Source organism: Oncorhynchus masou, chromosome 2, assembly GCF_036934945.1.
Source record: "Oncorhynchus masou masou isolate Uvic2021 chromosome 2, UVic_Omas_1.1, whole genome shotgun sequence".
Classification (NCBI taxonomy): domain Eukaryota; kingdom Metazoa; phylum Chordata; class Actinopteri; order Salmoniformes; family Salmonidae; genus Oncorhynchus; species Oncorhynchus masou.
Genome location: NC_088213.1, coordinates 31779592 through 31803811, shown reverse-complemented (window position 1 = coordinate 31803811; position 24220 = coordinate 31779592). Strand labels below are relative to the sequence as shown.

The 24220-nt window shown below is 42.2% G+C and overlaps 2 protein-coding genes across 2 annotated transcripts; both read left to right on the top strand.

Moving 5' to 3' along the window:
- Positions 1–342: 342 nt before the first annotated feature.
- LOC135558686 (aspartate aminotransferase, mitochondrial-like) lies at positions 343–9557 on the top strand. Its single transcript, XM_064992720.1, has 10 exons — positions 343–497; positions 3157–3313; positions 7095–7223; positions 7321–7380; positions 7598–7759; positions 7946–8050; positions 8264–8414; positions 8503–8668; positions 8838–8988; positions 9147–9557. Exons 1-10 carry the CDS (start codon positions 415–417, stop codon positions 9267–9269), a joined length of 1287 nt encoding a protein of 428 aa, XP_064848792.1. The 5' UTR covers positions 343–414; the 3' UTR covers positions 9270–9557.
- A 3241-nt stretch (positions 9558–12798) lies between these two features.
- Positions 12799–22263, top strand: LOC135558680 (sodium-coupled neutral amino acid transporter 7-like). The gene is made up of 12 exons (XM_064992707.1): positions 12799–12887; positions 16034–16530; positions 16661–16714; positions 16814–16958; positions 17966–18110; positions 18235–18333; positions 20037–20094; positions 20225–20339; positions 20468–20615; positions 20701–20900; positions 20986–21037; positions 21113–22263. The coding sequence occupies exons 2-12, from the start codon at positions 16276–16278 to the stop codon at positions 21228–21230; spliced, it is 1389 nt and encodes a 462-aa protein (XP_064848779.1). The 5' UTR covers positions 12799–12887; positions 16034–16275; the 3' UTR covers positions 21231–22263.
- Positions 22264–24220: the final 1957 nt, after the last annotated feature.

Here is a 24220-nt window from a genome sequence, read left to right as displayed (position 1 = left end):
CACAAAATAGAGATTGTGTTAGCAGCTGTAGAGAGGTATTTGGGTGTGCGAGTTATGACATCAGAAGAATTACATGGTGTGTTAAGTGGTGGCGTCCCATCCTATCAGGCTGTTGGCCTGAAGTCGCACTAAATATATTTAAATAGTGGACTATGGTATTTATTAATATTTTTTGTGAGTGCAGTGTTAGATGGTAAGGTATTTGTTGAATAATTTTGAATATACTGTATATATATATATATATAGATTTGAAGGATAAAGGAGTTATACTCCAGTCTAGTAGGTGGCGGTAATGCAACATTTATCAGACGCCAACCGCAGTTAAACCTCATCGAAGAAGAAAGAAGCTTCTGTGCCTGTTATCTCTCCGATTCATATGCTCACTCTTTGCTTTTTCTGCGCCTCGATTCAACCATGTCTCTGTTGAAGTCTGGCAAGGTGATCTCCAGTATTGGGACTTTCTCCCCGTCCCTGGGAGTTTTGTCTACACGAAACAGGTAATACATGCAATATCTGCACTGTTATGTCTGACACGTAGCTACTTTGGTAGTTTGCCATTGAATGAATAGCTAGCAGCACTTAGTTAGCTAGCTTGCCGCAATGACTCAAGTGGCCTAACTTCAAGTTTACTGAATGGGGTCCGAAGCGGTCATGCACTTACGTCTCTCACCGTAGTTTAGCTATCTACCTAATATTTAAATTACATTTGCTAACTGACTGAAACTCGCATTCATCCATCCGCCGCCTGTCGTCACTGAAATTTCCCGTTCATATCTTTGGGATTAGTCAAGTCGTACTTTGTAGACTTCAAGGCTCAACCAATTCACTGACAGTCGAACTTCGCAAGGTTACTTTCCAACTATGGATACTGATAGTGTTATTTGGTGGCTCTGTAAAAATGTAATTCAGATTTCAGTGGCAGACAATCTGTATGTTGTCAACATATCATAGTGATCCTTCAGTATTTCCCGTGAAAGGAAAATTATATATATTTTTTTATATATATGTTAGGGTCGAAGTGGCATTTAGCCTTTGAGATTCGACATTTTCTCGGTTTGATCTCCCTCGCATACCGTAACTCCCTAATTCTAGGGTGATCATTGGTTATCGTGTGCAGGCCCCTGGTCGTTGATTGGCCACGGGATGTCCCGGTTTCTACTGAGATGTGACGACAGTAACCGGTGTCCTTTCTCTTTCCTTTTGGAGGGCAAACTCTGTTTCTCACTTATAAGATACCGCTTCACATATCTGGAAAACAGGCTGTGTTCGAAAAGCATCACCAAATGCACTCTGCATCACTGTCGGGTTTTGTTAGAAGACCGTGCGCAGAATTACATTATTCTCATTCAAAAATTATTTCGTTCTGTATTCAAGTGCATTTTAGTCCATTAGCAGGCTAAATTCAAGTCTGTGACTCAACATTGGATGGCCCCTCATTGGTGCTGTCATCGTGGCATAAATAGGACAGTCACTGTACTCCCTGGCCTATTAAGCGTTTACCAAGCATATTTATGTTTGCACGACATCTCACAAGTTAAAATGTACAAAGGTTCTGTGTGTATGTAGTTCACACATACTGCTGATAATAGTATCACTATGCACCAGTGGGTAGGCTGATAATATACCCAGGTTTTTCTCACTCTGATAACAGTTTTGTCAGAATCTGACAACAAGTATTGATATTTGTTATCAGTTTTACTGACTGAGGAACTGATTTTAATGTGCAGTCCCAATGTTTCTGACCAGCTGAGTGTTACATTTTAGTCACCTGAAATCTTTTTGATTTTGGACAATGGGCGTTCTATAAGGATGTTCTATAATGCTATGTAAACAGGCTCTATGACAGGTGACTGTTCAGTGTGTTCCCTAAAACTCGATGTGGGTGTCATGTCATCATTCTTGTCTATATTCTCATGTTGCGGTCTTTGCTTTGCTGCCCTTTGCGAAGCATTCGGCTCTAAGTATTGCTGTGATTTCCAGGGTGTTTGAACACAACCGTTGAACCTGAATCTCAGTGAGCTGCAGAGTATCACTGCTCACGTCATAGTGCTCACCACTACATTGACATATCAAAACATACTACTGTACCAGTACGCACTGGTGAGTAGCATCAGACAGAACACGGTTTTCGAGAGTTCATTATTACAGAAGGCTCCAATAGAAATGTAGGCTGTCTAAAACACGTGATTCTCTGTTGGGAGTCTTGCTGTGAACTTACATTTTTTCCATGCAATGTTCTAAATGGATCTCTAGTTCAGCCCCACAGGCCTATAGCCTCCAGTACAGCAGTGAGAGGAATGTGTAAGATTAGAGGCCCTACTTGCCCCTCTTTCAGAGGTCATGTGGATGAGGTCAGGGGCAAGGTCATGTGGAAGCAGTGTGTGCGCGTGTGTGTAATTCTATTAGTTCCTGAACTGGGCCCCTGCTAATTTTCTGTTCTTTCCTCTTCATAAGACACATTCCATACAAGGGGAGATAATTGTTTCGTGTGTGAGAGCATATGTTTGCAGTGCCTGAGCTTCGTGTGTGGCTGTGTAAAGTATTGGATGGATAATCAGCTTGGTGGGGTCAGTGTGAAAGGAAGACCAGGCTGTAATGACCGGATCCAAAGATATGATGAATGAATGTGTTCTGAATTTCAAAGAACCAATCGTTGCCTTTGTTTCAACCACCCTCCCCCTGCCCTTTAGAGCTGTCATTCTGGTAGTGTAGTGGCGATGGAGAGAGATGTTCATGTATTTAGTGCAGTACATCTCCTCCCTTTTATTGACTCCCCCTAATGCCATCCAACCCGGGCCCTTCACCTCGACAGACTTCAGCTGTGTGTGTGTGTGTGTGTGTGTGTGTGTGTTGTGCAGGGACTGGGAAAGGCATTCAGGCATTCACCAGGTCATAGTCCAGAGTGTTGGTCTACTGTGGGTGGTCGGTGCTACTCTCCTCTGGTTGGGTGAGAGCAACCGTTTCTTGAGCAGAGTATAGAACTGTTTACCGTTGTTTTAGTCTTTTATTTTCAGTCCAGTTTCTTGGAGAAATATAAGCCTACACTGAGTGATTAGAAAAATAAACCTTTCCACTATGAAACAAATAAGAACACAAGTCTGCAAAATGATAAATTAAGCTGCTTCTGTTTGTTTCTCCCCCTCCCATCTGTTGCAGTTCATGGTGGGGTGGAGTGCAGATGGGCCCCCCTGACCCTATCCTGGGGGTGTCGGAGGCCTTCAAGAGGGACACCAGCCCGAAGAAGATGAACCTGGGGGTGGGGGCCTACAGGGACGACCACGGCAAACCCTTTGTGCTCGATTGTGTCCGCAAGGTAGGAATACCATGACAACCAGTGTAACTACCCAGGCTTTCACACACACACAGGGACAAGATAACTATCCCCAGTATCACCCAGCCATTCATATTGAGGCTCACTCCTCAGAGGAAAGGTGAGTAGCTACGCCGGCTCTTATTGTTTTGTAATCCCGGGCTCAGCATTGGGGAAAGGCTAATCCAGTCACACGGCTACTAGCCCTTTTATGTAAGAACCGGATCAGTTAACAAACACGTAGAAGCATGAAGAAGGTGGTTTCATGTTTTTGAGCTGATTCTCACTATACAAGCTTTTGTGGAGTTGCAGACCTGTGTGTTTCTGATGGGTGCATTTCTGCTAGAGGTCGACAGATTATGATTTTTCAACGCCGAAACCGATTATTGGAGGACCAAAAAAAGCAGATTCCAATTAATCGGACAATTTAAAAAAATATATATATTTTTTTATGTATGTATGTATGTATATTTTTTAAATTATAAAAAATGTATTTGTAATAATGACAATTACAACAATACTGAATTAACACTTTTATTTAATATAATACATCAATAAAATCAATTTAGCCTCAAATAAATAATGAAACCTGTTCAATTTGGTTTAAATAATGCAAAAACAAAGTGTTGGAGAAGAAAGTAAAAGTGCAATATGTGCCATGTAAGAAAGCTAATGTTTAAGTTCCTTGCTCAGAACATGAGAACATATGAAAGCTGGTGGGTCCTTTTAACATGAGTGTTCAATATTTCCAGGTAAGAATTTTTAGGTTGTAGTTATTATAGGATTATTTCTCTCTATACCATTTGTATTTCACATACCTTTGACTATTGGATGTTCTTATAGGCACTTTAGTATTGCCAGTGTAACAGTATAGCTTCCGTCCCTCTCCTCGCCCCTACCTGGGCTCGAACCAGGAACACAACGACAACAGCCACCCTCAAAGCAGCGTTACCCATCGCTCCACAGAAGTCACGGCCCTTGCAGATCAAGGGGAACAACTACTCCAAGTCTCAGAGCGAGTAACGTCACCGATTGAAGCGCTATTAGCACGCACCCCGCTAACTAGCTAGCCATTTCACATCAGTTACACCAGCCTAATCTCGGGAGTTGACAGGCTTGAAGTCATAAACAGCTCAATGCTTGAAGCATTGCGAAGAGCTGCTGGCAAAACGCACGAAAGTGCTGTTTGAATGAATGCTTACGAGTCTGCTGCTGCCTACCACCGCTCAGTCAGACTGCTCTATCAAATATCAAATCATAGACTTAATTATAACATAATAACACACAGAAATGCAAGCCTTTGTTCATTAATATGGTCGAATCCGGAAACTGTAATTTCGAAAACAAAACGTTTATTCTTTCAGTGAAATGCGGAACCGTTCGGTATTTTATCGAATGGGTGGCATCCATAAGTCTAAATATTCCTGTTACATTGTACAACCTTCAATGTTATGTCATAGTTACGTAAAATTCTGGCAAATTATTTCGCAACGAGCCATGTGGCCCAAACTGCTGCATATACCCTGACTCTGTTGCAAGAGAAGTGACACAATTTCCCTTGTTAAAAGAAATTCATGTTAGCAGGCAATATTTACTAAATATGCAGGTTTAAAAATATATACTTGTGTATTGATTTTAAGAAAGGCATTGATGTTTATGGTTAGGTACACGTTGTAGCAATGACAGTCCTTTTTTGCGAATGCGCACCACATCGATTATATTGTTGATGATTAGCTACCGGAGAGAGAGACCAAATCAAGACGCTGGACAGAGTGGAATCAAGTATAGCAAAAAGGCAGTTTATTATGTAAAAGATATCTTGTCCTCTAATTAAGCGTGCACGGACCTAGTCATATGGCTCAGAAGGAGGCAGCTGACAAGGATTCCTAAACAGAGTGTGCAACAGATTTTGTACATAGAAAGACGTAGGTTGATTCTTGTAGTTCTGTCTTCTGACTGGTTGGTGAAGGTTGGAGGCGGGTCCTGACCGAGCCTGTGCAGGAGCCTTATTGGTGCCCCGTGAAGTCGTCCCATCCTGGCTCCTGCCCAGTAGAAAGGGGAGTGGAGTGTGTGTGTGTTTATGCAAGAAGATGTTTGTGTGTCCCGTTAATGCTAGGTGTGTGTGTTCGTGCGATGGAATGTCCGTGTGTGTCCCGGAGTCGTGAGATAAGGGAGCAAATGGGGTTGTGAAACAACAGAGAGCTGAGGGGGGTAGTTTATTGCTGGGTATGTGTGTCAGGGGACAGGGAGACCGGAGATTAGAGGGGTCTTGAAACAACAGAGAGCTGAGGGGGGTAGTTTATTGCTGGGTGTGTGTGTGTCAGGGGACAGGGAGACCGGAGATCAGAGGGGTCTTGAAACAACAGAGCTGAGACAACAGAGCTGAGGGGGTAGTTTATTGCTGGGTATGTGTCCTGGTTCCTGTTTTAGCAGGAGTACAAGAAATGACTTGAGTCAGGCATATCAGCTTAGTGCTGTATAATATATGAGCCATGTGTATGAATATTTATATAACAATATGCAACGCAGGACACGCTAGATAAACTAGTAATATCATCAACCATGTGTAGTTAAGTGGTGATTTATGATTGTTTTTTATAAGATAAGTTTAATGCTATCTAGCGACTTACCTTGGCTTCTTACTGCATTCGCTTAACAGGCAGGCTCCTCATGGAGTGCAATGTAAGGCAGGTGGTTAGAGTGTTGGACTAGTTGACTGTAAGGTTGCAAGATTGAATCCCCGAGCTGACAAGGTAAAAATCTGTCGTTCTGCCCCTGAACAAGGCAGTTAACCCAACGTTCCTAGGCCGTCATTGAAAATAAGAATGTGTTTTTTTTATTTTTTTATATATTTTATTTTTGCATTTTCCAATTAAGAACATTCAAAACAAAAGTGAAAAGATATTAGACAACGATAGGACAAAGTGACAGTAACAGACGAACGTAACAAAAATAAATTATAATTATATAAACAAACATACAATAATAAAAAATATTAAAAAAGTAACAAAATAACGAGACAATGGATCACCTGCCGTAGGCAACATATTATACTTTACATGTGAAACATTATGTGAGGATTATATATAGATTCAATCAATGAGATGTGGGGGTAGATTCTCCATATAGTCAAAAGGTTACCAAATTCTGTAAAATGTCTAACTTATTCCTCAAGCAGTAAGTGATTTTCTCCAGAGGGATACAACTATTAACTTCCGAAAGCCACATTGCAACTGGCAGGGAGGAATCCAATTTCCATTTCAAGGCAATACATTTCTTGGCAATCGCTAGAAGAATGTGTTCTTAACCGACTTGCCTACTTAAATAAAGGTGGAGAAAAAAAAAAGTCCAAATCGGTGTCCAAAAATAACGATTTCCGATGGTTATGAAAACTTGAAATCGTCCCTAATTAATCGGCCATTCCGATTAATCGGTCGACCTCTAATTTCTGCACGATCATCCTGAGCTTAACTCGTATAATGTATACCCATATTGAACCTCTATTACTGTGTGGATGTGTGTTTGCATACTTTTTGTATGTAAGTTTGAGGTGCAGGCTCCAGCAGACCCATGTGTTAGACATCAACAGTATTTCTGCATAGTCGTTCTGAGCTCAGCTCATACAGCCCTGCTTAACCCCAGCTGTGTGTGTTACGCTATTAGCTCTGATTTGGCAGGGCTTTGGATCAGTCATGAAGTGGATGCTGAGAAAATCATCATTAAAAACCTTTCTACTTCCCCTCACACTCACTATTTCTCTACCATCATCCCCGACCCTCTCCAGGCAGAGGCTCTGATTTCTTCCAAGCAGTTGGATAAGGAGTATCTGGCCATCGGTGGCCTGGGGGACTTCACCAAGTCCTGTGCTCTGCTAGCCCTGGGGGCTGACAGTGAGGTCCTCAAGAGTGGCAGGGTGAGTGGATGTGTGGGTGGTAGCTTGGAAGCACATTTACTGTCGGTGTGTTCAGTGAACGATAGAAATGCTATTAACATCTCTCTCCTCTCTTCAGAACATCACTGTCCAGACCATCTCAGGAACCGGCTCACTGTGCATCGGAGCCAACTTCCTGGTAAAGACCCACCTCTTTTAGCAGCTAAACAGGAAGAGAATGAATGCACCTACACTGCCACGGTTGCATTTGGGCCCTTAGCCCCCTAGAACAGTGCACCAGCCTATACATGCCTGAAACAGATGATTGTGTTCTATAAAACAATAATTTCTTCATACCGGTAGTACTGCGGAGTGTGTATGGTGTCAGTCAGTTAATTAATTATATTTTTCTCTAGTCTCGTTTCCACAGTGCGTCCCGTGACGTGTACCTGCCCAAGCCCTCCTGGGGGAACCACACACCCATCTTCAGAGATGCTGGCATGCAGCTGAAAGCCTACCGCTACTACGACCCCTCCACCTGCGGCTTCGACTTCAACGGGGCGCTCGACGACATCTCTGTGAGAGAGGGATGGGAAAGGGGGGGGAGGTTGTATGATTCCACACTGACATGGAGGATCATTACCATGTCTTGTGATCTGTTTTTATATTGTTATGTTGACTTTATAAGGTTAAGGTGTGGGGGTCTGTTTCTGTCATGACTCTGATTTGAATGTTAGTGTAACACTATTTTCCCTCTGATACAGAAAATGCCAGAGAAGAGTGTGATCATGCTGCATGCCTGTGCCCATAACCCCACCGGTGTGGACCCCAAGCCTGAGCAGTGGAAAGAGATCGCTGACCTGGTGAAGGTGAGTGTGCTTAACATAGATATGAAATACCTCAATGGTGATTTCTCTGTAAAGGCCCTAACTGGCTAAAGTCTCTGTCACTATTGGGACTCTACTGCTGAAGAGCTTTACTGCCCAGTGCCTACAGGTGTTTTGTGTGAAGACTGACATCTTTACTGTGCCAGACAACTATTTACACACACGGTACTAATAATAATTCCTCTGTTCCTTCAGAAAAGGGACCTCTTGGTGTTCTTTGACATGGCCTACCAGGGCTTTGCCAGTGGAGATATTGATCGTGATGCCTGGGCTGTTCGTCACTTTATTGAGCAGGGCCACAACATTGTCCTGTCGCAGTCGTTCGCGAAGAACATGGGCCTCTACGGTCGGTCTCATTTTATTTATTTATATATATAAACAAACAAACAAACAAACTCCCACCGGTATGGTATCTTACCCATGTGTTTTGACAGGTGAGCGAGTGGGAGGGTTCACTGTGGTGTGTAACGATGCAGAGGAAGTTAAGAGGGTGGAGTCTCAGCTGAAGATTCTGATCCGGCCAATCTACTCCAACCCTCCAATGAATGGAGCCAGAATTGCTTCCACTATTCTCAACACACCAGACCTTTATAAAATATGGTAAGTGTATACACACACACACATGTTGTTTGCCCATTTCACTGATGCTGTGATTTTATAATCTAGTTGACTGCCTAGGAAGGTATCGGAGTGGTCTCCTGTCTCTACACACAACTTCCATTCTGTTTCCTCATCAACCCCCCCCCCCAATTAACCTCTCTCTACACAGGTTGGGGGAGGTCCACGGCATGGCCAACCGCATCATCAAGATGAGGGAGCAGCTGGCGGCCAACCTGAAGAGTGAGGGCTCCACTCACAACTGGCAGCATGTCATCGACCAAATCGGCATGTTCTGCTTCACAGGCCTCAAGCCTGAACAGGTACAGATAAACGACCACACCCACTTTTTATATCCACACCTGACCTGTACCTTATGACATTTATTATATTCATGTTGGTCATATTCATCAGTTGGAATTAAGTTCTAGTATAATGATAAATTGCGTTGACTCCAGGTGTTTGTGTGTGTTTTCCCCAGGTTGAGCGTCTGACTAAGGAGTTTTCAGTATACATGACCAAAGATGGTAGAATCTCCATGGCAGGTGTCACTTCTGGTAACGTGGGATACCTAGCACATGGAATCCACGCTGTCACTAAGTAAAAAGGGGAATGCTGGGAGAAACAGTGGGGCACGGTGGCGCTGGACACAATCCTTAACAAAATAATAATGCCCACTCCACCCACCCCTTACAGAGGAACTGGACATTCTTTAAGACTGTAAATTGCTCAACTTTGACCTCAACAACGAGGCCACCATGTCAAAGGTTGTTTAGTGATGGTCCAATGATCTGCCCTACATTTGACAAATGGTCTGATGTCTGTCTTCTACGCTTATTTTTTGTATGTCAAAGTTTAACATTAATTAACTTAATAAATGGCTTAATAATGACAGGTTAATATTCTCTTTTAAACCTGCTCTGCCTGCTGTCGTCCAAATTGCTGTCAGGCTACAGATGAGTTTACCAACACTTAGGTTCTGTTGTGTGTATGAACTGTGAACTCTTGTCTGTCATTGCATATTTTATGTAGGATGTGAAAGTTCAACTTTTCCTCAACACCAGTATTGTAGCAGAAAATTCAGCATTTCCAGATAACAATTAGTTATAAGATTATCTGGCACTACTTTTAGATGAGATACGGTAATTGATGTTTTAATATGCTCTAGAAATGGACATTCTGTCCTTTCACTCAGCCTCTCTCTTGCATTATCTTCTCTTCCATATTCAATATAAATATACTGCTGTACAGGTTTTGTGCTTATTGCACGAAGAGCAGGGACTATTGCGTTTTTGCTAAGTGTTGATGAGTGAGCAGTCAGCCAGCCAGTCTTAAATGCCCACTGAATGTCCCTCTAAACCCCCCCCCCCCCCACAGTTTTAAAGGTGCATTATACAGAAATCGCTCTGCCATTTCCTGGGTGCTAAAATTCTAATAGTTAACCTAATTTAAGTTTGACAAAACAATTAATGTGTAGAGAATCATTGTACCATCTAAACCGCTGTGAAATATATCTTAAATAACCAAAAGTGTTGTATTTTCAGCTGGTGTACCAAACAAAGTAAGATGCAAAAATGAAACTTTGGTAAGCAGAACACAGAACAGATCTACTGTTTCTTAGACTTGTTTTCAATGACTGCTCTATAACTAAACATTTATGTGAATTTGGTCCAAAAAGTTACAAATTGCAGGTTTGAAAGGATAGACTGTCCTATGATGGTGCTCTTGTATTTCCACAAGAAAAGGCATTTCACAAGTGTCATTTGGATCCCTGGGCGACTCCTATCCCCTCCGTTTCAGAACCAAGAGGTTATAGAACTTCTATTTATATGTATGTATAGATAGACCAGTGTTTTTGCTCTAATGATCAGCCTTCAAACATTTTCTCTGTGTGTCTTTCTGATTGTAACGGCAGATTGTGCAGGTAAAATCACCTTTCTGCTATCTGCTCTGTCACCATGTTTGGGTTAGAGCAAAATAATAAAACAATATGGAGCATAGGTTATGTCTCTCTGAACAATTAATAAATATCTATAATTGAAATAACTGGGCTTATTTTGTAGTTCTTTCTAAAAAAAAAAAAAAGAATATAGTCAAACTAAATGTAAGAAACTGAACTGATACCGTTGGAATCAGTGATTCCCAACCTTAAGTTACTGTATCACCAACGAAATTTTGCTCTGGCCGGAGTACCCCTGAAGTACCCCTGGTTGGGAACCACTGGACTAGTGTTGGACATGATTTTACTATGTAAATCATTGGTTTTATTAGACACAATAAATCAAATCAAATTTTATTTGTCACATACACATGGTTAGTAGATGTTAATGCGAGTGTAGCGAAATGCTTGTGCTTCTAGTTCTGACAATGCAGTAATAACAAACGAGTAATCTAACCTAACAATTCCACAACTACTAATTTATACACACAAGTGTAAAGGGATAAAGAATATGTACATAAAGTTATATGAATGAGTGACTGTACAGAACGGCATAGGCAAGATGCAGTAGCTTTGATGCACCTGTACTGTCCTCGCCTTCTGGATGATAGCGGGGTGAACAGGCAGTGGCTCGGGTGGTTGTTGTCCTTGATGATCTTCATGGCCTTCCTGTGACATTGGGTGGTGTAAGTGTCCTGGAGGGCAGGTAGTTTGCCCCCAGTGATGCGTTGTGCAGACCTCACTTCCCCCTGGAGAGCCTTACGGTTGTGTGTGGAGCAGTTGACGTACCAGGCGGTGATACAGCCCGATGCTCTCGATTGTGCATCTGTAGAAGTTTGTGAGTGCTTTTGGTGACAAGCCGAATTTCTTCAGCCTCCTGAGGCGCTACTGCGCCTTCTTCACAATGCTGCCTGTGTGGTTGGACCAATTCAGTTTGTCCATGATGTGTACGCCGAGGAACTTAACTTACTACCCTCTCCACTACTGTCCCGTCGATGTGGATAGGGGGGTGTTTCCTTTGCTGTTTCCTGAAGTCCACAATCATCTCCTTTTGTTTTGTTGATTGTGAGGTTATTTTCCTGACACCACACTCCGAGGGCCCTCACCTCCTCCCTGTAGGCCGTCTCGTCATTGTTGGTAATCAAGCCTACCATTGTAGTGTCGTCCGCAAACTTGATGATTGAGTTGGAGGCTTGCATGGCCACGCAGTCGTGGCTGAACAGGGAGTACAGGAGAGGGCTCAGAACGCACCCTTGTGGGGCCCCAGTGTTGAGGCTCAGCCGGGGAGGAGATGTTACCTACCCTCACCACCTGGGGGTGGCCCGTCAGGAAGTCCAGTACCCAGTTGCACAGGGTGGGGTCGAGACCCAGGGTCTGGAGCTTGATGACGAGTTTGGAGGGTACTATGGTGTTAAATGCTGAGCTGTAGTCGACGAACAGCATTCTCACAGGTATTCCTCTTGTCCAGATGGGTTAGGGCAGTGTGCAGTGTGGTTTCGATTGTGTTGTCTGTGGACCTATTGGGGCGGTAAGCAAATTGGAGTGGGTCTAGGGTGTCAGGTAGGGTGGAGGTGATATGGTCCTTGACTAGTCTCTCAAAGCACTTCATGATGACGGAAGTGAGTGCACGGGGCGGTAGTCATTTAGCTCAGTTACCTTAGCTTTGGGAACAGGAACAATGGTGGCCCTCTTGAAGCATGTGGGAACAGCAGACTGGGATAAGGATTGATTGAATATGTCCGTAAACACACCAGCCAGCTGGTCTGTGCATGCTCTGAGGACGTGGCTGGGGATGCCGTCTGGTCCTGCAGCCTTGCGAGGGTTAACACGTTTAAATGTTTTACTCACGTCGGCTCCGATATACTCTCTTTTATAAAGATGTATCTGCAGTACACAGGAGGTTGGTGGCAAATTAATTGGGGAGGATGGGCTCGTGATAATGGCTGGAAAGGAATAGGTGGAATGGTATCAAAAACATGGTTTCCTTATGTTTGTTGCCATTCTATTCGCTCTGTTCCGGACATTATTATGAGCCGTTCTCCCCTTAGCAGCCTCCTCTGCTGCAGTATCTACTCTGCTTAAAATCCTCTCTGGAATGATTTGTGTTGTTCTCGTGGCAGTAAACTACAATTCCCACCACGCACTTCGTTTTAAAGACGTAATTTTACATCGTCACATGATCACATCCCAATCAAGTCACATGCCATCGTTGCTTGTTCAGCAGGAATTTCACAGCGCTTGCGGTTGTTGGAGAAAAACAAGCATCGGCGATGTAATGGAGAGGTATTTATCGAATATTTGAGTATATTATATGCAATTTCAACTGAATAGGTTAAAGAATATGAAGATGGGGAGGTCGGTAGCAGCTTTCGGAAACTATCAGCCAGCTAGCAACAACTGACGATGATGCGGTGTCCAGTTTGCTGTAATAACATCACCAATCAGGTTCATTGTTGTGATTTGGGATTTTCTAGGCCTGTTGCTCGATCTGAATCTAAGATTCAGCTGATTTTATATGCAAAGTTGACTATTAGTAAAGCTACCAAATTTCTGTATTTTATTAATGTTTCTAGTCATTGTTATTGTTTAGGTAGCTCCAGTGGCGTTTCTATGATTTGATTACATTGGGGGTTTAGCCCAAATCCAGAAGGGGAACACTAGTAGGGGGGTCCGTGGGCATCCTCTCTGGAAGAAAACATTTTCGTTTCAATAGCTAAATGCATCAATCTGGTTAATTTTGAGATTAACATTGAGAGATTATAATTATTAAAGCTGCAACATGTAACTTTTTGGGTGGCTGACCAAATTCACATAGAAATGTGAATCATCGATCGGTCATTCTCATTGAAAGGAAGTCTAAGAAGCGGCATATGTTCTATGTGCGCTATTTCTATGCTTAAGTTTCGTTTTTTTAAATTTAGCTTTCAGTTTTGTACAGAAGCTTCCAAGAACTTAAATATATACCCCACCGGTCAAAAGTTTTAGAAGACCTACTCATTCAGAGGGTTTTTACATTATTATTATTATTATTTTAAACTATTTTCTACATAGCAGAGTAATACTGAAGACATCAACACTATGAAATAATACATAGAATCATTTAGTAACAAAAAAGTGTTAAACAAATCAAAATATATTTATATACGGAAAATTTAAATAACTTTGAACATTTCTTCAAGTGCAGTCGCAAAAACCATCAAGCTCTATGATGAAACTGGCTCTCATGAGGACCACCACAGGAATGTGGAAGTTAGGAAGACCTAGAGTTACCTCTGCTGCAGAGGATAAGTTCATTACAGTTACCAGCCTTAGAAATTGCAGCCCAAATAAATGCTTCACAGAGTTCAAGTAACAGACACATCTCAACATCAACCTTTCAGAGAAGACTGTGTGAATCAGGCCTTCATGATCGAATTGCTGCAAAGAAACCACTACTAAAGGACACCAATACAAAGAAGATGCATGTTTGGGCCAAGAAACATGAGCAATGGACATTAGATCGGTGGAAATTTGTCCTTTGGTCAGGAGACCAAATTGGAGACGTTTGGTTCCAACCGCTGTTTCTTTATGAGACACAGTATGGGTGAACGGATGATCTCCGCATGTGTATTTCAACAGGACAAAGACCCCAACACACCTCCAGGCTGTGTAAGGGCTATTTTACCAAGAAGGAGAGTGATGGAGTGCTGCATCAGATGACATGGCCTCCATAATCCCCCGGCCTCAACCCAATTGAGATGGTTTTGGATGAGTTGGACTGCAGAGTGAAGGAAGAGCAGCCAGCAAGTGCTCAGCATATGAGGGAACTCCTTCAAGACTGTTAGAAAAGCATTCTAGGTGAAGCTGCTTTTAAGAATGCCAAGAGTGTGCAAAGCTGTCAAGGCAAAGGTTGGCTATTTGAAGAATCTCAAATATAAAATATATTTCGATTTTTTTTTTTTCCTACATGATTCCATGTGTGTTATTTAATAGTTTTTACATCTTCAGTATTATTCTACAATGTAGAAAATAGTAAAATAAAGAAAATCCTTGAATGAGAAGGTGTTCTAAAACTTTTGACCAGTAGTATGTTTAGATGGTAGTGATTCTCTACACTGAGGGTTTGTTTTGTCACATAAACTGAAGTTAGGCAAACTATTTAGAATTTTTGCAACCAGGAAATGGTGGAGCGATTTCTGCATATTGCACCTTTTTTAAGAATTTGGTAAAAAAATTATAATAAATGTAGGTAAACTATCCCCTTTTAAAATAGGTCTTGAAGAAAGTCCTGCAGGGGATATATTTCCCCTTCAGAGGGTTTGAAAATGTTCATTATAATTAATTACTCCAAGTCACATCAACTTCAAGAACAACCTACAGGTGGTTGAGGATGACTAGTTGCAGACACTTGTCATCTTTTAGTATGTAGACAAGATATTTTGTGAACACAAACAAAATTACAAAATAATTGAGGTAAGATATGTAGTCTATTTCCCTTTGACTAAATGAAGTGAGATGAAGTTGTTATCCACCTTTGTATTTCAATATAATTTATTCTTATTTATGATTTACAGTCAACATGTCCATGACATAGCTTACTTACATGAATGCCTACAAAATGCATAGCCTCTGACAAGCACTAATAATTAGCCTTTTTAGTGTGCAGGTCACACGCCTGACAGAGTGAGGTTTACAACAGTTATCTACTGTGACACACTGTGTCATCATGAGAACAGTGACCCTGATCACGTAAGTCCACTTTACTGTGATCCTTCTCAGGGATATGAAGTGAAAATCTCTTGGGATCAGACCTATCTGAAACGAATGACTACATGTCTCTTTAGAATGTGTTTCTGAGGGATGCTGTAAAGTAGGGTAGGCAACTAGATTCAGCCGAGGGGCTTTTTTTGTTTTTGTCCGAGCGATTGGTCGGGAGGCCGGAACATAATTTTGAACACTGCAAGTTGACCACAACTAGGCCCAAAAAGAGACTGTATTTGAAAATAACAATTTCATACCTTGATTACATTGAGACACAATCATGTCTCTTTTTTTATTTTTATTCGTGGGAATATTTGGGAACAGATTTATTCAATTAAACTCATTTTTAGACAAATTCCTGGTGATTAGTCATTTTTTGACCAGTCTTTTTATTTGTTATTTTTGGTCACATTCTGGTGTTGGTGCGTAAAGCAAGGTCAGCCGACAGCACAAGGCAGGGGACCGTGGGGAGAACACACTGACAATAACGTGTAGGCTACTGGGAAAGCAGGTTGTAGTAAGCACTTACATTTACATTACATTTAAGTCATTTAGCAGACGCTCTTATCCAGAGCGACTTACAAATTGGTGAATTCACCTTCTGACATCCAGTGGAACAGCCACTTTACAATAGTGCATAGAGAGAGCTGAGAAGGCCAAAGCTGTAATGTGTGTTTGTCTTGTTGCAGATTGAACTAAGGTTTCACTGCCGGGTGACAATACATCCACTTTGAGGATAAACTGACAAGCCGTCATCTGTGTCCTGAATGTCACAAGAGCCACAACAAACTTTCAGACTGACTCCTCAACCCAAACTCTGAATACCCTCAACTCAGCTCTTTAGTGTTGAAGTCTGTGTTGAACAGAGTAGAGTGAATTTGGGGGTGTTTTAGGTAGTGTTTTTGGGGCTGTGCCAGCCGGGTGGTGTCCCATGGCGATTAACAGTGAGGCGAGGGACTGGGCCGAGGCTGGGAGTGAAGATGCTGGTGAGAGGGCGTGGTTACTGCAGAGCCCCAGTGTGGAGTCCGTTCGCCCCCCTTTGTCAGACAGGGAGAGGAGTGGAGGGGTGTCTGCCACAGCCGCTGTCTTCATTGTGGTGAACGCTGCGCTGGGTGCAGGACTACTCAACTTCCCTGCCGCCTTCAACATGGCCGGAGGCGTGATTGCAGGGGTGGTGCTACAGATGGTGAGCGCTACATACACACTTTTGAGACCGAAGCCTGCACACTCTGGCACTCCAGGAGCAGAAGTGAGAAATACTGCATATATATACAGGGATGTATTCGGGTAACGCTTCCTGTTTTTGCGTGTTGTAGTCCATGCTGAGTTTCATCATCAGTGGTCTGGTGATCCTGGCATACTGCTCCCAGGTTAGTAAGTTAATACCCTCCTTATGAACACACAATCTACAATTTAAGACAGTCTTTTCCAGCAGTACTCATCCTAGTGACCCTGTGCTGTTTGTCTAGGTCAGTAATGAGAGCACCTACCAGGAGGTGGTGCGGGCCTCGTGTGGGAAGGTCACTGGGGTAATCTGTGAGGTGGCCATCGCCGTCTACACCTTTGGCACCTGCATCGCCTTCTTTATCGTCATTGGAGACCAGCTGGACCGCTGTGAGTGCTTCTCACACATAGATAATGAACATGTGTACACACACATTTTTAAATACTTTATTTGAATCCACAAATCACATTACAGTCGAAGAATTCAAAAGGACATGGATATCTGGACACTTACGGTTGCATTTACTTGAAAAGCAGTGCAGATGCAAAGTTTGGTAACAGAATGACGGCACGCGGGTTACTAAACTTTGCATCTGCACAGTTCTTCAGATAAATGTGTTTTTTGAAATTGTTAAAAGTAGGCCTTGTGCATAGAGTTTTCTGGGTTGTATAACTTTGCAATCATTGTTTTTTGTTTGACATTTTAAAGTGAAGACTTCGATTTTTCACATCACTCTGTTACCGTAGAATTGTCCACCAACTTCTCCAAACCGCTAAGCTGCCTATGACAGCTGACACACAAGGGGCTGATATTTCAGCAACTTGTCAGCAAAGGTCTGCTCTATGTAGGAGTCAAAAGAGTAACCCACTTCCAGAATGAGCTCCTTCCCCACAACAACAATATCTGGCATATTCCGTATACAAGAAAACACATCAACATCAAACCAGCCTCCTCTGATGGGAATCTTTGTGAATAAGCACTGATGGTGGTACTGTCTGTCTCACCTCACTAGCTAGCAGGTTAATGAGGCAGTCATGTATAAGTTCTTGAATGAACGGCAACCATTAACAACATGCTACAGACTCCATTACGTTTGACTTGTGTAAAATACAATACAGATCACGGTTTGCAGGGTACCGGAGTTTCACTCAAAGTTGCAGATTGTAGCATTGGCTAGCCTTTTTCACCAGGTTTCCGTTTCCTTTATATCTTCAAAAAAAGGTTGGAAAGCCACCTTAGGTTAGTCTCAGATGGACGATGACCCTGCTATCAGATAGCCAGCACTAAAACAATTCCACTGTAAATAAGACGGTAGTCAATGGAATGTTTTGTTTGCTCTGCTGCCTTTCCTCTATTTCTCTCACTTCCTCTACTCACTATCTTTGTCTTTCTGTAGTGATAGCTGCAATAGCTCATTTGCCAGACGGTGTGGTCGGTGGTCACTGGTACATTGACCGTAAGTTCACCATTTGTGTGACTGCTGTCCTGGTCATTCTGCCTCTTTCCATCCCCAAAGAGATTGGCTTCCAGAAATACGCCAGGTATGCCTTCCCACACCACCCTTTAGTCTACAACTGATGATTGAATTAGATTTTGAAGCCTGCTTTGTATCAGTAGTCTACATGAACACAGGTCAGTCTGATAGTGCTGTTCTCCTGTTTGTAGTGCGCTGAGTGTTGTTGGCACCTGGTATGTCACCATTGTGGTTATACTGAAATACATCTGGCCTGATAAAGAGATGACCCCCGGCTACATTGCAACCAGGTACGCTAACTGAACTACAGTACCAGTCAAAAGTTTGGACACCTACTCATTCCAGGGTTTTTCTTTATTTGAACTATTTTCTACATTGTAGAATAATAGTGAAGACATCAAAACTATGAAATAACACACATGGAATCATATAGTAACAAAAAAAAGTGTTACTAATCAAAATATGTTTCTTCTTCAAAGTAGCCCTTTGCCTTGATGACAGCTTTGTACACTCTTGGCATTCTCTCAACCAGCTTAATGAGGTAGTCACCTGGAATGCATTTCAATTAACAGGTGTGCCTTCTTAAAAGTTAATTTGTGGAATTTATTTCCTTCTTAATGCGTTTGAGCCAATCAGTTGTGATGTGACAAGGTAGGGTTGGTATACAGAAGATATCCCTATTTGGTAAAAGACCAAGTCCATATTATGGCAAGAACAGATCAAATAAGCAAAGAGAGACGACGGTCCATCATTACTTTAAGCATGAAGGTCAGTCAAACTGGAAGATTTCAATAACTTTTTTCAAGAAGTGCAGTCGCAAAAACCATCAAGCGCTATGATGAAACGGAGTCTTATGAGGACCGCCACAGGAAAGGAAGACCCAAGGTTAACTCTGCTGCAGAGGATAAGTTCATTAGAGTTAACTGCACCTCATATTGCAGCCCAAATAAATGCTTCACAGAATTCAAGTAACCGACACATCTCAACATCAACTGTTTGGAGGAGACTGCGTGAATCGGGCCTTCATGATCAAATTGCTGCCAAGAAACCACTACTAAAGGACATCAATAAGAAGAGCCTTGCTTGGGCCAAGAAACATGAACAATGGACATTAGACATCTGACATCCGCCGTGTCTTTGTGAGACGCAGAGTAGGTGAGCAGATGATATCCACATGTGTGGTTCCCGAAGTGTGGAGGAGGTGTGGGGGTGCCTTTCTGCTGACACTGTCTGTGATTTATTTACAATTCAAGGCACACTTAACCAGCATGGCTACCACAGTATTCTGCAGCGATACACCATCCCATCTGCTTTGCGCTTAGTGGGACTATCATTTGTATTTCAACAGGACAGTGATCCAAAATATACCTCCAGGCCGTGTAATTGTTATTTGACCAATTAGTGATGGAGTGCTTGCATCAGATGCCCTGGCCTCCACAATCACCCGACCTCAACCCAATTGAGATGGTTTTGGATGAGTTGAACCGCAGAGTAAAGGAAAAGCAGCCAACAAGTGCTCAGCATATGTGGGAACTCCTTCAAGACTGTTGGAAAACAATCCCTCATTAAGCTGTTTGAGAGAATGCCAAGAGTGTGCAAAGCTGTCATCAAGGCAAAGGGTCGCTACATTGAAGAATCTCAAATATAAAATATATTTAGATTTGTTTAACAATTTTTGGGTTACTACATGATTCCATGTGTGTTATTTCATGGTGTTGATGTCTTCACTATTATTCTACAATGTAGAAAATTGTAAAAAAAAAAAAAAAAAAGAATAACCCTTTAATGAGTAGGTGTCCAAACTTTTGACTGGTACTGTACATATACAATTCCCACTCATTCAGACTCGTTTCCTACACCCATGGTGCCAGACAGGACATAGAGTCCAGAAATGGCATTTTAGCCCACTGACTTTCATTAAAGCTCAGTCTACATCAAACTACTGTTTCCATCATGCTTTGTTTGTGTTAATCTGCCAGTGTGTCTGTTACAGCCCGTCCTCCTGGAGTGCAGTATTGAACGCCATGCCCACCATATGCTTTGGCTTCCAGGTATCTGTTTGTGAGTGTGTGTATGAATGTGTAGGCGTGTGCATATGGTTATTTCTATTACTGGATTGAAAATGCTTGAAGTTACTTACATCCGCTCACAAACTCTCTCTCTTTCTCACTTTCTCGAAAGTGTCATGTGAGCAGTGTGCCAGTGTTTAACAGCATGAGAAGGAGTGAACTCAAGCCCTGGGGAGGTGTGGTCACCGTTGGCATGATCATCTGCCTCTTTGTCTACACTGGCACAGGTGTGTGTTTGTTTGTACATTGTGTGGCTCTATAGTCAGTTTTGAAGCATCAGGGTTTTTTTTGAATGACATTGGCCATTTCTTGTGTGATTTGTTGATGTGTTAATAGTGCATACTCCCTGTGTCAGGTGTCTGTGGCTTTCTGTCGTTTGGGTCTAACGTCAGTCAGGATGTGCTGATGTCATATCCTCCTAATGACATCGCCGTGGCGATCGCAAGGGCCTTCATCGTCATCTGTGTTATCACCTCCTATCCCATTTTACACTTCTGTGGCCGGTGAGACACTAACCTTACACTACAAAGCACTGTGTGCCACCCATGCCATTTCAGTACTACATTGTTGTGTAACTTGTTTCTTCAGGGCGGTGCTGGAGGGGCTATGGCTCCGTTTCCGTGGCGAGCAGGTGGAATTGTGTGTGAGGCGTGAGCGGAGACGCAGGGTGTTGCAGACGCTTGTGTGGTTCACAATCACACTCGTCCTCGCACTCTTCATCCCCGACATTGGCAGAGTCATCTCCCTCATTGGAGGCCTGGCAGCCTGCTTCATCTTTGTCTTCCCAGGTATGACCAGTTTGTCCTGATTCTGTGTGTGTTTAGAACAGCAATAAGCATAATGGCTGTATATAATGTCTGCTCTTCCCTGCAGGTCTGTGTCTGATTCAGGCAAAGCTCTCAGAAACAGAGGTCCGATCTGCTAGGTAAGACTAGCCTCACTACCTGTACATAATCTCCTCTTGCAACTGTTACTAAACACTGATCTTCTCTCTCCATAGCTGGCATGGGATGGTGGTCTATGGTGTCATCATGGTAACCATCGGCACTTTCGTCTTTGGCCAGACCACCGTCAATGCAATCTATCAAGACTTCATCCACTATCCGGACAGCCAATAGAATTCTGACCAGGAAGACTCTTTGTTGGAGGAGGAGGATGCAGGTCTATGCTGCTATTCTGAACTTTATTGACTTATATCAGGATGTGGAGGATCCAACACACACATGCAAACACACTCCCTCCTGTGACATCTCCTGCATGCCGCACGTCTCGTTGTCTCCCTGACGATGAAACCGCTCCATAGCAAGCACTCGTGTCACACATGGAGCGATGCTCTAGGATTGGACGAGAGTCCCGAGCGCAACCACTGACAATGACCTAACTTTTTTTTTTAAAGATTATGCAAATGTTTTGTTTTTATTACATTTTATTGTGGGAACAGTCCTCTGTGTTTTCGCCCCGTTGTGGGCTGCAGTACTAAATCCAGCATACACCAACCACTGCACTACAGGTGGCATCCCATCCCTCAAGAAACTGGGCAGTGAGAGAGGGTACCTGACTCTGATGGGTGTTGTTACTGATGAGTAATGAACATACTGTTTTAAGAATGTGGCCAAACATTTCCATCCATTTTTATAGTAATTTTACAATTCCAATGTTTAAGTGGTTTAAAGACGTATCCTTCAACTGTAGTTCTGAAACCTGTGTAATGTGGCAAGTGTATTATAATTTAAATCGATTTTGAATGCCTTTGAGATTTCAGAAGTCTGGGGTCTCAGGCTGATTCCTGTGGTTAAAAGATTGTATTGGGCCTAGCTTTAAACAGACAGATATTTTAAATGTGCTTTACCGACAGAGAGAGATTAGCTCGAGGCTACAGAAAGAGGTAAGGAACAAAAATCTATCATGTTCAAAGGGATTGTTCCTCAGGGCAGCAATTACTGTTTTACAATGACTTGAGTGAGATTGGAAATGCTTGAAATTCAATTACTTTTTGTTTTATTTGTATTCCATAATTGGAGCCAAGGGAAATAGTTTTTTTTGAACTGAACCAATTTAGTAATCTGGTTGAACAATAAGCCGTCTTATAGTATCATGAATTCTCCTGTTATCAATCTACATTTTAATAAACATGATGGTTTTGTCATTGAATTCAGATTGTCATAGTTTTGTCCTAAACCCTCATGTTAGTAAAAACATCTTGTCTTATCAGGTGAATAGCTACAGTATACATATCTCCCTGGCATATTACATCATTTATGCTGCAGCATACAATACATGGACTCAACTTGTGCTGTGCTCACTTGAAGAGGAAGGTGGCGTGGCGGTCCTTCGTGGGCAAATTTTGTCATCCAAGTCTGCCATTTTCTGAATTTATGGTTCTTTCAGAACAATTGGGAACTCTGGGGAAAAAAACAATGTCAAATCATAATGACATCATTGATCTTCAGGTTGTATCTCTAGAAAGAGGATGGATTTACAATTCCGAGTTGGATGACCATTCAAAACATACTTTCCCAGTTGGAGCTAATTTATTCCGGACTTCCCAGTTGTCTTGAACTCATGGAAGTCAAGTTTTCGTTGTTCCGAGTTGTTTTGAGCGTGGAATAAATCATGCGTCATTGACAGCATTGCCAATGTTGAATGTTTATAATTTTAAACTTGGAAAAGAGCCCCTTAATCCCAGAAGTGGAACCACACAGCCACTGTCACTGATTCCATACCAACACACATTGTTGAATATGCGATTTACAACTTGTGTAATGTTTATGTCCAGTGGCCGATGAGCACCGATACGTTTTATCTATTTCTCTTCATATGACAAGGATTAGCCAGTAGATTGTCGACTTGATTCATGACTGAGATTTACTGTAAACGTGATTTGACTTCATTTTATCTGTGACCAATGACCTTGAGCCTTCTTGGATGGGCACTTATGTAATTATGGCAGCGCCCAAGGGGCCAGAATTTGAGGTCTACCCTTAGACTTGGCGGTGATGTAGTGTCCCCATGAATGATAGAACAGGGCCAATCACAGCGCAAAGCTCCATGTTTTCTGCTGGCTTACCCCACCACCACAGAAAGCACTGAGCTAGGCTGAAACACCTGCATTTTGGTGCTGCCTTCCTCAAGAAAACAAAGAGACCATGTTTGTATGTGGCTTTATTAACTATATATTTTTTTGCAAAATGTGGGGCTTAAATGACAGGTCACCACTGGTGGTGTAGAGAAAATGTAAAAGAATTCTGCAATTCTACACATTTTTCCATTGAGCTGGAAGAAAATGTAGCAGTTTTGAAGCTAATTTCCAGCAATTCTACAGTGAGACAATTTTGCCATGACTGATACTTTGCACCTCTGCTCAAAAAAAAAGAAAAAAAAAAGAGTATGTTCCAAATACCTTTTTTTATTTTGTCTGGCTTTTGTTAGTTCTCAAACATGACATTGTGTTTAAAATACCAATATTTTTCCTCCAAACAATTGCAGACCACTGCAGTAAGTACCACATTTGGAGAACACATGGACTAGTCAACTGTATTTATAGAAATTTATATTAGCAGTTGTCAAAGTGCTATACAGAAACCCAGCTTAAAACACCAAACAAGCAATGCAGATGTAGGAAGCACTAGAGACATTGATGTATCCTGACTTCTGCAAGACGGCCTACCTGTAAGTCTTGAAGCAACTAAAAATATATATATAGCTTAATTTCAGTTAACACAGGAATCATTAGTCATTTCCAGTTAATCTTTGCCACACCGATTGGCCTGTTGTGTACTGAATCATTAGTTGGGGTTGCAGGGTAGCCTAGTGGTTAGAGCGTTGGACTAGTAACCGGAAGGTTGCGAGTTCAAACCCCCGAGCTGACAAGGTACAAATCTGTCGTTCTGCCCCTGAACAGGCAGTTAACCCACTGTTCCTAGGCCGTCATTGACAATAAGAATTTGTTCTTAACTGACTTGCCTGGTTAAATAAAGGTAAAATAAAAAATGGCTGAGGAGATTTGTTGCTCAATCACCATCCCTGGAATTCAAGTGTCTATGGAAGTCACTTAAGATTACGTGGATTACATTCTGTAATCATGTTCAGTAAAAAGGCTCATAAAATT

Coding starts and splice junctions, on each gene's coding strand:
- LOC135558686 (XM_064992720.1), top strand. CDS start 415: ATGTCTCTGTTGAAGTCTGGCAAGGTGATCTCCAGTATTGGGACTTTC. Junction 498..3,156: donor GTTTTGTCTACACGAAACAG/GTAATACATGCA, acceptor CATCTGTTGCAG/TTCATGGTGGGGTGGAGTGC. Junction 7,760..7,945: donor GGGCGCTCGACGACATCTCT/GTGAGAGAGGGA, acceptor CCTCTGATACAG/AAAATGCCAGAGAAGAGTGT.
- LOC135558680 (XM_064992707.1), top strand. CDS start 16,276: ATGGCGATTAACAGTGAGGCGAGGGACTGGGCCGAGGCTGGGAGTGAA. Junction 16,959..17,965: donor TGGAGACCAGCTGGACCGCT/GTGAGTGCTTCT, acceptor GTCTTTCTGTAG/TGATAGCTGCAATAGCTCAT. Junction 20,616..20,700: donor ATTTTACACTTCTGTGGCCG/GTGAGACACTAA, acceptor TTGTTTCTTCAG/GGCGGTGCTGGAGGGGCTAT.